Source organism: Chlamydotis macqueenii, chromosome 10 (assembly GCF_036417535.1).
Source record: "Chlamydotis macqueenii isolate bChlMac1 chromosome 10, bChlMac1.mat, whole genome shotgun sequence".
NCBI lineage: Eukaryota > Metazoa > Chordata > Aves > Otidiformes > Otididae > Chlamydotis > Chlamydotis macqueenii.
In genome coordinates this window covers 9,133,652-9,148,507 of record NC_141565.1, presented here as the reverse complement: position 1 = coordinate 9,148,507, position 14,856 = coordinate 9,133,652, and the positions used below count along the sequence as shown (strand labels likewise).

The 14,856-nt window shown below is 35.2% G+C and overlaps 1 protein-coding gene across 1 annotated transcript in view; it reads left to right on the top strand.

Annotated features, from left to right (window-relative positions):
- The window catches only part of ERC2 (ELKS/RAB6-interacting/CAST family member 2), a 474,334-nt gene that overhangs the window by 344,669 nt on the left and 114,809 nt on the right, over positions 1-14,856 (top strand). The window contains exon 15 of the mRNA XM_086755571.1: positions 5,670-5,804. Within this exon, the coding sequence (XP_086611697.1) occupies positions 5,670-5,804 (135 nt within the window). The remainder of the gene's footprint in view (positions 1-5,669; positions 5,805-14,856) is intronic.

Genomic DNA, 14,856 nt, shown 5'->3' with positions numbered 1-14,856 from the left:
TTTTAATTTTCAGTGCAGTCTGTGATGACTTCTTTGGTGTTAGAAGTCACCATAAGGGTTACTTAGAAACAAAACATTCTGTATTGCCTGCTGAAATGTCTTTTATAGCTACTTTTCAAGACTGTCTTCCTCTGTTACACAGGCATAACAGTCTACATTGTGGTATATTTTGTATTTTTAATGATAAATGTATACCATTTTGGTAAAGTCTTCATTTCGTGCAAACTGTTATAGTCCTTTAACAGACTGTGGGTGATAAATGTAATTTGGTGAACTTTAAGGATGTTTGAGGCCAAGTACAGCATTTGTTGTCCAATATTTAATGAACCATAACTTATCAAATAACAAATCAGGTATAAATTGTATTCTATGATAGTTAGCAACTTCTGTGCTGTTCATCAGTAGAAATGATAAGAAATTCTTCACTTGGCTTCAGATGATAGCAGTTTTCAAAGAAAGTGTAAAAATATTGTTCTGACGTGAAAACTGATTTTATTTGGAGAGAGTAAGTACAGAGCTGGCTTAATTAGCAAACATTTTGCTGACCCTCAGCTAATGGAATTCATACTGCAAAACCAATTGCAGTTGCACATGCTTTCATTAAATCTAGTTTAATTCCACTAAGCTTATACAACTTCTGGATAAACTTGGTAAACTATACAGTCTTAAGCACACAATTTTTTAGATCCTTAAGTTCTGGATTTCAAAATTAAGAAAAGGTTTTATTTGTGTTTTCTAAAATTGTTGTCTTAGGGAAAAAAAAAGCTCAGGTTAAATAGTTTATTAGTAAAAATCAGGAAGACTAGAACTAAATGTCTGCCACATGAAGATCTCAAAGCACTTTATGGAAATACTAGCATGCTTATCTTAAAATAGTAAGATTGAAAGAAATAGAGGTTCTGTGTCATTGAAGACAACAAGAGACCATTGCAGAATCAACGCTAGAATGTGAGTCTCTAGATTTTAAATTCCATGCTTTAATAATTAGACCACAGATAGCATGTAGGCGTTCTAGCGTTCTATCTGCCTCCCTCCCATATTATATAGGGAAAAATCCTACTCTGTGGAAAGTGAATATTCTAGAAATGTTTCAAATTCCATTTAGTTGAAGAGAGATTGAGAATAAAATCCAAAGGAAAGTAATAGATATTGAATGGTATTACACCTATATCCCAGAGCAACACATCTTACTATTTTTCATCATTTGAACTTCATTCACAAGAGTTCTGTTGTTAACTTGATCCAGATGACAGATCAAAGCATAGTTGCCTATTGCTACCTTGCTAAAATATTTTTTAAAAGACAGTTTTAATATTATAGTTTTACAGTTACAGATTGCTGTAAAGCTATTTAGTCTGTTACCAGTCAATCAAAGACTTTCATTTCACTTCAGTAGATCCTTACTTAAACTCAACAGAGTTTTAGGAGGACAAGAAATATCTGTCAGTTTTCTTACAGTGCTAGATCATAAATTCTTTAGTAAGTGGGTTAAAAATTCAGTTATACATACCATTCATGACCTTGACAGCTTAGCAAAGTGATATTGAATGATCAAAGACAACTGTTTCAAGCCCTAAGGGTTAATATACCTGTGCACCTAGATTTAAGCTGCTTTTAATTCCTCTATCATTCCTTTATTTTTAAATGAATTCAGTATTTACTGAATATAGTAAACAAATTTAACACAAAAATATCTGAGGAAACTATTTAGGCTAGAACTAGTTAGACTATACGTGATCTATAGGAGATGCAGTTAATTTATTGTTGCGTTTTAGAAGTTAACATTTTTTTTCTTTCCTAGTATAAATCCAAATTAAAAATTATGTCTTCTCAGATGTGGGCATGGTGTTCACCAGGCATTTTCAAAAAGAAATTTTGGTATGATAACTTTGTCAGAGCTATGGCTTTGTAAATTTTCAGAAACCTCATTTTCAGGAAAACTGTATCAATAATAATAGTTTTGAGACGAAAATGTGAATAATATTTTGAACTATATAATATAACTATTTAAGGTAGGGAGTAACTTGTGCAGAGTAAGATACGGTGCAAATTAGACATAGCACAGTTTAAATAAATGTCCAATCATGACTCTAATTTTCTTGAATGATACATTCCAAGACCAAGTTTCCTGATCATCCAGAAAAGTAATATTGAATAATCTGTTGTGCTTTCAAAAGTAATATAAGAAAAGTTCTTGGATATTCTTGAATGGGAAATTTTCAAGTATGCTGAAGATGTTGCAGGAGACGATGGCATTGTGAAGTCAGTAGGTCTTTTTCCCTTGCAGTTGGTACTGAAGCAATGTCCTAATGTGTCGATATGGGACCCAGACCATGAGGATTTACTGTCTGTCTGATAAACCCATGTCCTAAACTTTATAAGCCTTTCTATGGGTTAGTGTATGTGCTTGTATGTAAGTGTAGGGGTGTGAAGCCCTGGGGTCCTGAATGAATTCCAATGTGGTTAATTAATTTCTTCCTTAAATGAAAATATACTTGGCATTTTAAAGCCTACTAAAGATTAAAAGAGTTAGCAAGGGAAGCAAACAGAAATAATCAACAGATTTTTTTTTTTTTTTTGTTTAGAAGGACCTGAAAAGGATTGTATTGTTCCTCTGGATGGCTTTACTTTTGTTCCTCCTTCAGAAATCCTCCTGTTCATCCTCCTGAAAAGTCGTGCTTTTAAGTTTGAAATCATACCATATTTTATACTTAAGTCAAAGCTAAGCGTGCTTGGAAAATACAGTTCAGTATGGAAGTACAGTGCTGACAGTAGCTATAGCAAAGACAAACAGAACCTCAAAATCATATTAGTTATTGTTTTAAAGAGCTAACAAGTAAAAACAAAAAGCTTTTAAAAATAATACTTTGCAAAATATTTAGCATCATTTTAAGAAATTAATGACAATCACACGTCCTGTAGAAGTTTGGATGGTTTGATGATCACTTGAGTGAAAACGAAATTTCATTTAACATTTGTTAGAGATTTTGCTTCCAGAACAGGCACACTAAAGGAAGCCTACTACAGCATTAACATTTCTTTGTGCACATTTTACTGCAATCTGACGTCCAAAAGGAAGAAACATTAGAAGTGGTTTATTTATATTTCAGCACCAAATTAGAAAGATGACATCATTCATTTACAGTTCTTATCCCATGACATGTCTAATCCCCAACACCTCATTACAGGGGACACTTTTAGGATTGCATATATCATCTTGTTTAACTTCTGCATTCTTTTATGGAATACAGTTGAAAGGTAGGAAATTTAAGGCTGTTCATTGATAAAAAAAATAAACTAATAAAATGTTAGGAGCTTCCCCAAAGAGGCAGGATATTACAGTGTTTACAGTAAGTGGGTTATTATTAGTCTATTAATTCTTCATCTTTTCCACTCTTTTGTTCAAAAGGCCTTCCTCTTTGAATCTAAAGACAAACAGACTAATGATGATGATTCAGATTGAGTTGGTCTCTTGGCAAAATTGGTAGAAATTCATACCTGAAATTCATACAGCTGTATGCTTCCATCTTCTTGTGCAGGAGGAAGAAAATGAAATTATTCCAACTGTGCAGAAAAGAGTGTTAAAAAAACATGCAATGAAACCGTATAGTGCCAGTGCAATTTCTATTCAAAGGAATCCACCAGTTGTTCTGTGGAGGACATTTATTCTGTAACACACTGAGAAGATGCTCTTTTAGTGCTAAAGAGATCCTCAGTAAGAGTCTGACAGTGGCTAAAGCATGTACACATTTGGTCTGTGGTTGTTCCTCTGTCTTGTTATTGTGGATACCTTAAGGGTTTGGTTTGGTGGTTTGTTTGTTTTCACTTGAACTGAGTACTGGCACCTTCCTGTACAATATTTTCCGATGATCCTTCTAGTGGACAATATGTGAAGTGCTTGAGAATCATTGTGACATTAAAAAAAAATAAATTGCTAAAAAGATATCAGGATTTCCTGTAGTTCATGGTTTTCCTTGCATTAGATTTTGTTATACTTCAAATATTGTGTAATTTGAATATCTAGTTTGCTTTTTGCTGAATCTCTTTTCAACTTAGCAAAAACCATTAAAATTGGGGAATTTAATATCAGTCTTTGGGTTTTTACATTTTCTATTCAAATATACTTACCAGTGAAGTTTTCCTAATGGAGATTTTGATGTAGGATTGTTCTCATAGGAAAATCAATTTACTGTGGTCTTCAAGTAAATTTACCACATACTAGTTATGGGACACTAGCTATCTCACGGGCACTTCGAATTGGAAGCCAATTAGACCTGTTAATATAGGAAAATATCCAAACAAATTAGTTATGTTTAAATTCCTCTGTTTAAGTTGGTCCTATTGAACTCATTAGTTTGGGCAAATTCCTGGGGTAATGTGCTTAGCCAGCGTCCACACTGGAGTTAGCATGAATCCTGCTGCCGTGGAGCATGGGTACACCTAAACCGTGACTTTTTGCAATTAATTTCAGTCTCTTGTCTTTACTGTTCACCAACAGTGTCTATGTGCAGAGTAGACTTGTTTGTGTTTGACCAACTCAAATAATGTCCACACAGAGAACTGGGACAAAGTAGATAATGCTCCTTCAAGAGCAACCTTTCTCCTATGGAACTCAGTTGAGATTCTTGAAGATGATATTGTGTGTTAAGACTGCTATATTTCTGTCATCTGCGTTATATTAATTGCTTATGTCTCTTAATTGACTCTTCTAATTTAGAAAGAGATCTTTGAAAGTTGACATAATTTTCTTCTGGGTTTTCTTAGTGCAAAAATAAGTAAAACTTGATTACAGATTAACAAATTTGCCTGAGACAACGTTCAGTCCTACTAGCAGAAAAAAATAAGTGCTTTATCCACTGGGATTGGGCAATTGGTAATAAGATATTTTTGGTGTTATGAGCAAGGTTTGAATTATTCCAGTCTGTGTATTTCATGGTATGGAATAATTGTAATAGTGATAAAGAGCTGTGATGTATCTTGTTATCTCATGGTGACATAGATTTTATTATCTGTACATGGTAGTAGCTGAAGTGTTGATCTTCTTTTCAAGATCTATATCTAAGACTTACTTTCATTCAGTAACATGTGTCAAGTTCCATAACCACTTATTTCTCTAAGTGCCTGTGTCTATATCAGTTAGTTTTCAGATTCTTTTAACTTAATATTTAGCAGGGTGATCCTGGTGTACAATTAAAATAATTAAGCCAAAATAGAGCTGTTAGCATAACCATTTATGATTGTTGTTGACATGCCTCAGTAGCTAACTATAAATATTTGAAGTACACTTAATATTCCTTTCAGTAATATTTTACAAGTTAATTGGCAGGGCATAATAACAGACTGGAAAAATAGGAAACTGTTCTAAAAATAGTAAATTTAGAAAAGGTAAAAGTCTTCCTGACACTCTTCAAACACAATATCCTTGATCATATCCTTTTCTGACTTCTTTGTGCAAGTCTACTCATGTGAGACAAAAGATGTGTTCACATACTCTGTTATCTTTTTCTATTTCCTATTATGTGTGAGACAGCAGTCTGGACTTCTATTGTTAGATCCTTACAGCTACAAAATAAAAGAGAGCTAAGAAAGAGCTAGGATGTTCCTAAAACAATGTTAGAGTAAGATATTCCAGCATGTAATAGAATTGTCTCACTTTACATGTTAAACAGACACAAAACAGAATGAAACTGATGGCAGATAGCTACGATGATGACCATCACCATTACCACCACCATCACCACCACCACCATCATCGATCTCCCGGGAGGCCACAACACTCCAACCACAGACCCTCTCCGGATCAGGTTGGTGACCTCTTTTTTCACCTTTTGTTTAAAAAAAAAAAAATTACTATTTTTATAGTTCAAGATAAAATAAATATTTCAAAGAAATAATAAGCAAGTGATGTGTTCTTTGAACTGAAACTAGTAGCTCTGGTATTTATCTCCATCCTTGAAACAATTTAAACATTTCAGCTTTTTCTCTGGTGTATTATATTTTTCTTCCCTGTCTTTCTTTAGAAGTTTGCAGCTTTTTTTTCAGCATTTCATAATTTAACTTTTTCCATAAAAAAAATCAGTGACAAGCTGCTCCAGTCTCAATAAACTGGAAAGAAAGTCTAGAATAAGTGATCTGAAATTCTGTAAAGACAAGTCCTTTTGCAAGGGAGAAGTCACATGTACTGATGAGGCGATAACATGGAAAAAGGAACCTGGATTGCACATAATATACGGCAACAGTGGAGTACCATTGCAATGAAGTTGGATTTGATTCTGGGGTGGATGTACTGGAAAAGAAGCAGGAAACAATTATTCTGTTCTTTCAAGCACTGATGAGACCTCATCTGAAAAGTTGTATACAGTTTTGATCACCATGCTTTAAGAAAGATAGACAAATTAGAAAGGGACAAAAGGAGACCAACAAGAATGATAGGAGTTTTAGAGAATGTGACCTATGAGGAAGGCTTAGGGAACTGGGTTTGTTTAGTCTAGAGAGTACTAAAGGGGAGACATAGGTCTTCTAATACTTAAAATGTTGTTGTAAAGAAGACGATGATCAATTGTATTCCAATGCCCACTGGGGAAACTGTAGGAGTGGTAAATTTAATTTATACCAAGAATAACTAGGTTAGTTATTAAAAAAAGGAAAATGTTTCTCTCTGAGTCCAATGATTCTGCAAAGAAAATGTGGACATTCTTTCATACAGATGTAATGGAAGCTCCTTTCTTGGACATTTTTAAGAACTGGTTAGGTAAATATCTGTGGCACATGATAATAATTTTATTCCATCTTGTGTTGGTGCATTGGGCTTGGATCTGAAGTACTGCCATCCCTACATTTCCACAGTCTGTGAACAATGGATTAGCTCAGCAAATGTTTACTTGTAAAGCAAGCAAATAGGAGATCCATAGCAAAATCCTTTCTGAAATAATCTTTGAGCACAGCCCAGCCAATGACAATAGTGAGTGAACTGTAGTCATTCTTTACCTTACATTTTTCAATCATGGATTTTATTTTATTTTTTTTTTACTTTTTGCATTGTGTTATTTGCCATTTCGTACAGCATTCTTTTCTACAGCAATTTGATTGCCATGTGCAATACAAATCCGTATTTCCCATTCAATAGCGTATCACACATAAATTCAAGATATGTGTTTTTTGATGACCATAATCCAAAATATTGCTAGTGATTTGAAACCACAGAGGAAGCGGAGAAAATAATAAACTTGGCAGATCATCAAAGGACATTTTAAATTTTGTAAGGAGACAAGGAAGTGATGCATATTATAACGTAAATGCCATTTAATTTAGTGAGTACTAGGGAGGATTTTTGAAAGTTTTCTTACAAATTCAGGAGAGAAAGAGATAGTGGAACTACAGTGTTATTCTTGAAACATTTCTCATTTCTATGGACAATACTGGATTTTCTAATTTATATGCTACATTTAGATAGGTAAATATATATATGCTATTATATATGGCTATAAAGTATGTACATGTGCATTTGAGTGCATATTTGTAAGGAAAAATAAGACACTTCCCACTTACTGATATGAAACCTGTATATATACTGCTGTGTCTGTACTCACTTTAAAAAGAATGGTGTACCACCAGTCTCTTGGAAGAAAAATCCACACACATACTGCTTGAAATATGCGTACTTTCTATGTGGTGCTGTTCAGTTAGAGTATTGACATTTTGTTTTAATGATCATGTTTTTGTTATAACTGTTACTTGATATCATATCCTGCTATGGGCAGTATGTGGCAGCATGGTTCTAGACATAGCAAAGGATAGGATCTCTGACTTCTCTTGAAAGAACTAGTTGGGCACCTTTTTTCAGATGTAATGGACGTGTTTAGGTCTTCTGGCTGCTGCTAGGGAGCAAAGCCAAGTTTCTGGCTGCTTCTTGCCTTTATCCCATCTCTTTTTGCTCTTCTATTTAGGGAGAGGTGTAGGTTGACAACCTTTTTTGCCCTTGTATATCTGGACCTGAACTCTGGGGAAAATATAAGAAAACTTCACAAGCAGTAGGAAGACTCTAACTCTCCTCTGCCCATACGCATGGTCGTGTTACAGTGAGTCACAATGTGTTCCCTATGCTGGGGCATCTGATTTTTATTTGATATAAATAAATTTATGGAGATTGAGTGCTGCCACATGAATAACAATGCAATATTAACCATTTTTACTAGTCTTTAAAAAACTTGGGAAAAAAAAATAATTTTGCAGCTTTGCACTAAAATGTTAAATTTATTCTCTTCAGTTTTGACTTGAGAGTTGGCAATCTTTCTTAAATTCCACCTGGAAACATTTTGGCAGTCAGTGTGTATTCTGGAATGCGGCTGTAATATTCCTAGCATGAAAATGAGCTTAATAAGCATTCTGTACTAGCTTCAGTTTCCAAGGAGTTGTAGTATGTAGCCCCTTGTAGAGTGCATTACAGTAATCTAATCTGGATCATTGCGTCCAAGATCTATCTGGAACAAAAAACCTCCATGGCTAAATAAATTTGAACTTCCAGATTTAAAAGCTGACCTGCCCCATAGTGCAGACTTCATCACAAAGCCTATCGTCCAGCTCCCTGCCTCTCTTATTTCTCACCTCTACGTACTTACTGTTTTTCCTTTAAAACTTTTTCTCTTGGCCTCAGTTGCCCACATTATCTTTCAGTTTTCTTCCTTGTACTGAAAAGATTTTGAAGGAAGTGCTTGTTTGTGTTGTACAAGTGACTCTGTGCTCTTAAAGCAAACTGCTCTTACCATTGGAAGTTGATAGGAATTAGCACATTTGTATTCTTTGCCACAGCTGCAGTCCTGTACTGTACTGCAGTCCTTTTTTCATTTTTTTTTTTCTTGTACTTTCAGAATAGTAACAGACTTAACAGGCGTAACGGTTACTGACCAACAGGGAATTCTGTCTCACTAACCACAAGTCTGGTCAAATTGAGATATCACATTCCCTTCGGTTTTCTAATCTCAGAAGCCTTTCTTCCCCACTATATTCGTATCCTGTTCTGAGTTTCAGGCTCTAGTCACCTATATTCCCTTAGTATTCATTTCCATGGGCATTTTATATTCCTTGCTGTCTCTGAAAGAGTCCTTAACTTGTTGGTACATCTGACAGATCTCTAACTATGGAATGGTCTCCACCTAAGAAGCAGCATTCTTTTGCTATCACCCAGGACCTTCTTGTTCAAATTTATGAGATCTTTGTTATGTAGTTGAAAGGTACTAAATTTAAGTTGCTGCTTATGGACTACATAGTAATGTAGTCCATATTACTTGATTATTTAAATCTAAAGAAGTGTCTCTACATAAAAAAAAAAAGGGATTTAAAATAAGTTGTTTAGGCAATCTATGACATGTATGTGTCTAGGATATACTCAAGTTAACTTGATGGCATTCTTAATAGGAAATTATTCTGTTTGAGAGAGCATGTGGAAGAACTTGATTCTGCATCCACACAGTGGATGACTGAAGGTATAACATCCAAAGAATTTTCATACTTTAGGACTTTATTGCCAATCCTGATGATTATGAGAACTATCAAATCTTCTTACTTCCCATAGTACCGGAGATTTTTAAAGACATAAAAAGTAAGGTGTTTCTCATCTCAAGAGTTCCTCAATTCCCAAGCTGTAGTTGAATCAAAGCTGAATGCTTTATTTCATGGTCACCAAGGCTACAAATATATTTTAATTTTGTTTTATGATGAGAGATTTTTAGAAAAATATGAGTATCGTAGAGCGTGCTGTAAGGCTGTAGGAACTGGCTGCTCTCCAAAAAATTGACCCTATTCTTAGAAGCTGTAATTGAGGATGGAATGTCACGTGGTGTCATAAGTATGTAGCAAGTCCTTTTACATCTTTTAATCCAGTCTGGCTATGTAGAGATTTTGTTCCTATTTCAAACATTTCTGATGGCCCTTCTAGAAGATGGTGGTGTTTAGAAGTAATTTGTCACAAACTCACCATCTAGTTTTTCATTACTTGGAAATCTCAGCAAAAGGGGGAGAGAATCGGAAAGGTAAAAGTGAGTAGACTTGTGGGTTGAGACAAAGGTAGTTTAATAGGTAAAGCAAAAGCTGTACACATGAGCAAAGCAAAACAAGGAATTAATTCACTGCTTCCCATCCACAGACAGGTGTTCAGCCATCTCTAGGAAAGCAGGGCTCCATCACGTGTAACGGTTACTTGGGAAGACAAATGCCATCACTCTGAACTTCCCCCGCTTCCTCCCCCTTCCCCAGCTTTATATGATGAATATGACCTCGTATGGTAGGGATATCCCTTTGGTCAGTTGGGGTCAGCTGTCCCATCTGTGTCTCCTCTCAACTTCTTGTGCACCTCCAACCTACTCACTGGTGGGGTGGTGTGAGAAGTAGAAAAGGCCTGGACTTCGTGTAAGCACTGCTCAGCAGTAACTAAAACATTCCTATATTATCAACACTGTTTCCAGCACAAATCCAAAACATAGCACCATAGCAGCTACTATGAAAAAAGCCAACTCTGTCCCAGCCAAAACCAGCACAAGTATGCTGGTAAACTGGTTTATTTGAGAAAAGAAGTCACAGTAATGATGCACAATACTTGACAACAGTCTGACTGTTGTGAAGTAGCAGTATGCCACTAAAAACTAGCTTTTTGAAGAAGACTATGTAGTGTTTATTGATTTGTAAAGTGGTGACTGGTCTTGGCAACAAATTTTTGTTCATCAACTGGAACTGCTAAATATCCTTGGAGTTGCTGAAAGCCAATATGTGAAAAAATCTGAGCAGGTCAGATGGGATTTTGTTTGAGGTGGATGACTTTGAAATCAGAGCCACAGGACAGTCAAACAACGATTATTATTTTAGCGTCTAGATCCTGATGTGCAAATCACTGTATTGATCCATAAATAATTTTAGGGGAAAGGAGTGCATGCTACTTTGTGTATTTTGGCAGCCCTGGCTGTCAGCACAATGCCTTATATTCTGTGGTCATACTGGAAAATTGCCAACCTCAAACTTCTAAATAGGCCTCAGAAATATTGAAACTGGGATTTGTCTTAAAAAAGACCCCACAAAACCAAACAACACAACTTAAAAGAAGGACAAGCATAAAACAAAACAGATTATTTTAGCTTATTCAAATAACCATGGTCATTTGAAAAGTGTAAAATTCTTCAAATTTCTGTAGACTGTGAGTAGAAAATTCAATCTGAGCAGAAGTTTTAGTATCTGAAAACTGAAATATCATGTTTGGGAGTTTTCTGCAACATTAAAACTTTGTCTTTTAGTTGTTCAGGAAAGACGAAACAAAAATAAAGCGAAAACCCAAAGCACCAGTGACATTTTAGTATAGAAAATAAGTGATATGATATAGCTGTTTAAGGCAGTAAGTTGGAATTACTGGCTCCCTCCCTGACCCAGATTTTGTTTAATAATGTGTATTTCTTTATCCTGTATGTTTACACGTTGTATTTGGGCAGGTGTGAGCTTGCTCTTGTCTGTTCGCTAAATGTATGTGAACTTGTTCTGCTGCTGCCTCGAGCTGCTAGGAAGCACGCAATTGCATTAGCACAGTGCTGAGCCTGCACTAAGCTCCTTGGAGTCACATGGATTTATTTAATTTAGGAATTTGGGCAGGGCAAGGTTTTCTTGTCAGTACATTCAGTATAAACAATCCCAGGCATATCCACAGTAAATAACTAGTATTGTGCTGAATTAATTAGTGTTTTGAGATCTCGGGAGTGCAGTGCAAATTAGTCATATAAATGTTTTCACATTTTTAAGTATTTCTTCTAATTTTTCATCTCTACAACGCATATTGTCCCTCCAGAACAAAGTTCTGATTCATATCACACATTGTTCAGACTTGTTGAACTGAATGCAATAAAATCCTATTGGTATCATGGTCACCATTAAAAAATCAATTTTCTGATTAAATTGTATGCAGTTATCATAGCTATAGTGTTTACTATAAACATGCTACTGAATGGCAAATACTTCTCTTCTAGTGAGGATGTAATTTCTGTATAAGTGTTTCCCAAAAGTCAGTAAGTATTATCATATGCTGATTTCAGTAGATACAGAGAATTTTTCCTGCCTCTGACATCTGTCTAGGTATTTCTGTCTATTTTGCCCTAAAAGTGATATAGTCTTCCATAGAAGCTTGCCCAGATTTTGAGCACAATATGATTGGTTTCAAACCTAAATTTAATTGTAGATTACATTGTACTTGTGATGGAACAAAAGACAGAGCCTTGAAATTTGGAAGACTCTACTCTGAGGTTTTTTTTTTATCTTTCAGGGACAATCTAGTTCTTGATTTCAGTATACTACTGTTTTACAGTTACAAACATTGTGCTCTACTCAAGGTTTCTCACTTAAGTAAGAGCCAATAGAAGTTTGTAATATTTGTTAATGCTTTTGTTATTCCTGCCTCTTAATTGTAATTGTATTGTAGCCAGATAATTTTTCATATAGCTTTTAATTATATTAATTTTGCAATTTGAGTAAGATACAAGCTAAACTGCCACTGTATTAAAAGAAAGAAGTAGAAAATAAGTTTTGCTGTCTATGATACATCCAGGAGATGGATTTTGTATATTGAAAAGTTATACCTTTCTTTTGCTTACAGAAATGAATTTATTTTATGTTTTGAGGTTTAATGAATGTGATATAAATGTATACATATGTTCAGTGTGTATATTTATATATATCTATATTTATATGTTAGCTTTGCAGTCCTTTCCACATATGGAAGAATTTTTTGAGATCATGTTTAGCTATAGAAACCTCTCCCCCTCACTTCGCCTGAATGTGTGTGTTAGAATATACAACACTTATATAGAGGTTTACATTTATCTTGTATTTCTTACTAGAAAAATTAGCTGCCACCATCATAGTCTAAAATAGGTCTTTAGACCAGCTGAAAGAGCCAAAAATGCATTTCTGGGAGACAGTAACTTGATAACAAAAGTTGCATATCTGGCACTGGTTACTTAAGTGAGATAACATGTCACGGGCTTTCACTACAAAGGGGACCATAAATTTTTGCATTGCAAATCTGATTTCACGGACCACTTCTTGTAAGAAGCATTGGGTTTCCGCTTCATCTAGTGATAAAGCTTTAGAATGCACGAGTATCTGGTGAAACGTCTTATTCATGTTAATGCTAGTCTGAGTGTTGTAAAGTAAGTGGTCAGAAACAGCCTTCTGCTTACCTCCATCACCAGTATTTATATTTGATTTTAACCTAACTATATACAAATAGAACAAATGGTGAGATGGCTTTTATGGTCATTTTTATAATTGGATGATGCATGGTTACTTGTGACCCCTTCTGTTATGGATAGGTTTGAAAATAGACCTGTGACATAAATCCATATTGCTGAAGCAATTTTTAAGATTTATTCAACTTTTTGAATATACAAATGAAACATAAAATAAAGACCTTCTAAAACTCTACACACCAAAACCTTAAATTAATCCACTGTTAATCTTTCCCCTTTCCAGTTACAGCCTCAGTTCTTCAAATCATTCATGCACGAAACTCTTCTGTAGTCAATTGTTCTGTGTATGGAGAGTTTGTGAGATTAGTCCTCAGCTATGTTTGCTCCTAGAAATTGAGTAGCAGATAAAAGCCTCTCTAAGCTCTGAAAGATCCCGATTTTAGGCTAAGTTCTTGATTTGAAAGATATGTCATTACTTAGCAGGTGGATTTCTGTGTCACAAGGGGAAATTATTATTTGTTAATATAATTATTTGCTATAAGTAGGACAGTTTCACAGTCCAGAGCCAGTAGTTACATATTTAATGACCCATTAGTAGCCATAGATAATAGGGAGAGTAGCGTAAATCAGTCACCAGAAAGCTAGTCAAGAGATGAGCAGGTTATCAGTAGATTTACTTAACCCAAGTTAAGACATTAATTCTTAGCATGGCAGCACATGAAAGGGAAATGTGATGAGCCTTGTCAGGAAGGGTCTTCTACTGTGGGAAGAGAGCCAGAAAAGCTTAACTCATCAAGTTTTTAATGTTGCCTATGCTGTTAAAGCTTTTGTCTAAAAGGAGATTAGTGTTGTTTTATTTTTTATTTTTACTTAAAGAATGGATTTTCTAAAGATGCTTGTATGCCACAGAAGTGAGGGGACATGTGCTGTACTTCAGCTTTGTTGAAGTATTTGCTGTCTGTTTTTTGAGTCAGTTTCACTGTCTTCTTCACTTCAGGTAATGAAAATTATACACCAGCGGGCCTCATAGTAATGCAGAATGTTGCAGTCTTTGGGTAGATCTACGTCAGGGTTTTAGTTCTGATGAACAGTACAAATTTGAATCGAATCTCCTGATCATTCCCACCATGGTTCATATCCAGAAGCAGTATTGGAGTGGGCACACTGAATTCCTTTTTGATTAAATTTAACTGAAAGATGCATTCCAGAAGGTCCCCCAACACAGTGAATTTGCTAAAGGGAATTAGGTCTTGGAGACAGAGCAAAATTAATCCAGAACACACCCCCAAGATAGAAGCATTGTACAGGTGCTGATTCTCAGTACCAGTTGTATTGGCTGTAGGTGTGGTGCTGCTGCAGCACGCTGCTAAATGTAACCTCTTCCAACTATCTCATGTTCAGCAGTAATCAAGAGTATGCTGTACACAGAATGGTTACTATTAGGTTTATAATTTCTGGCACCTGATTATTAAATTTTTTGAGATATACTTGGTCATGTAGACCATGGTTAAAGTGATCCTTTGTTTCTAACCTGCTGTGTAATGTAGCCCCTTTTAATCTGAAGGCCACTGTCTCTAATTTGCTACTGAAACTGATGAACCTTGAAGAATTGATGGCTGAAAAATCTGCCTGCAAAACT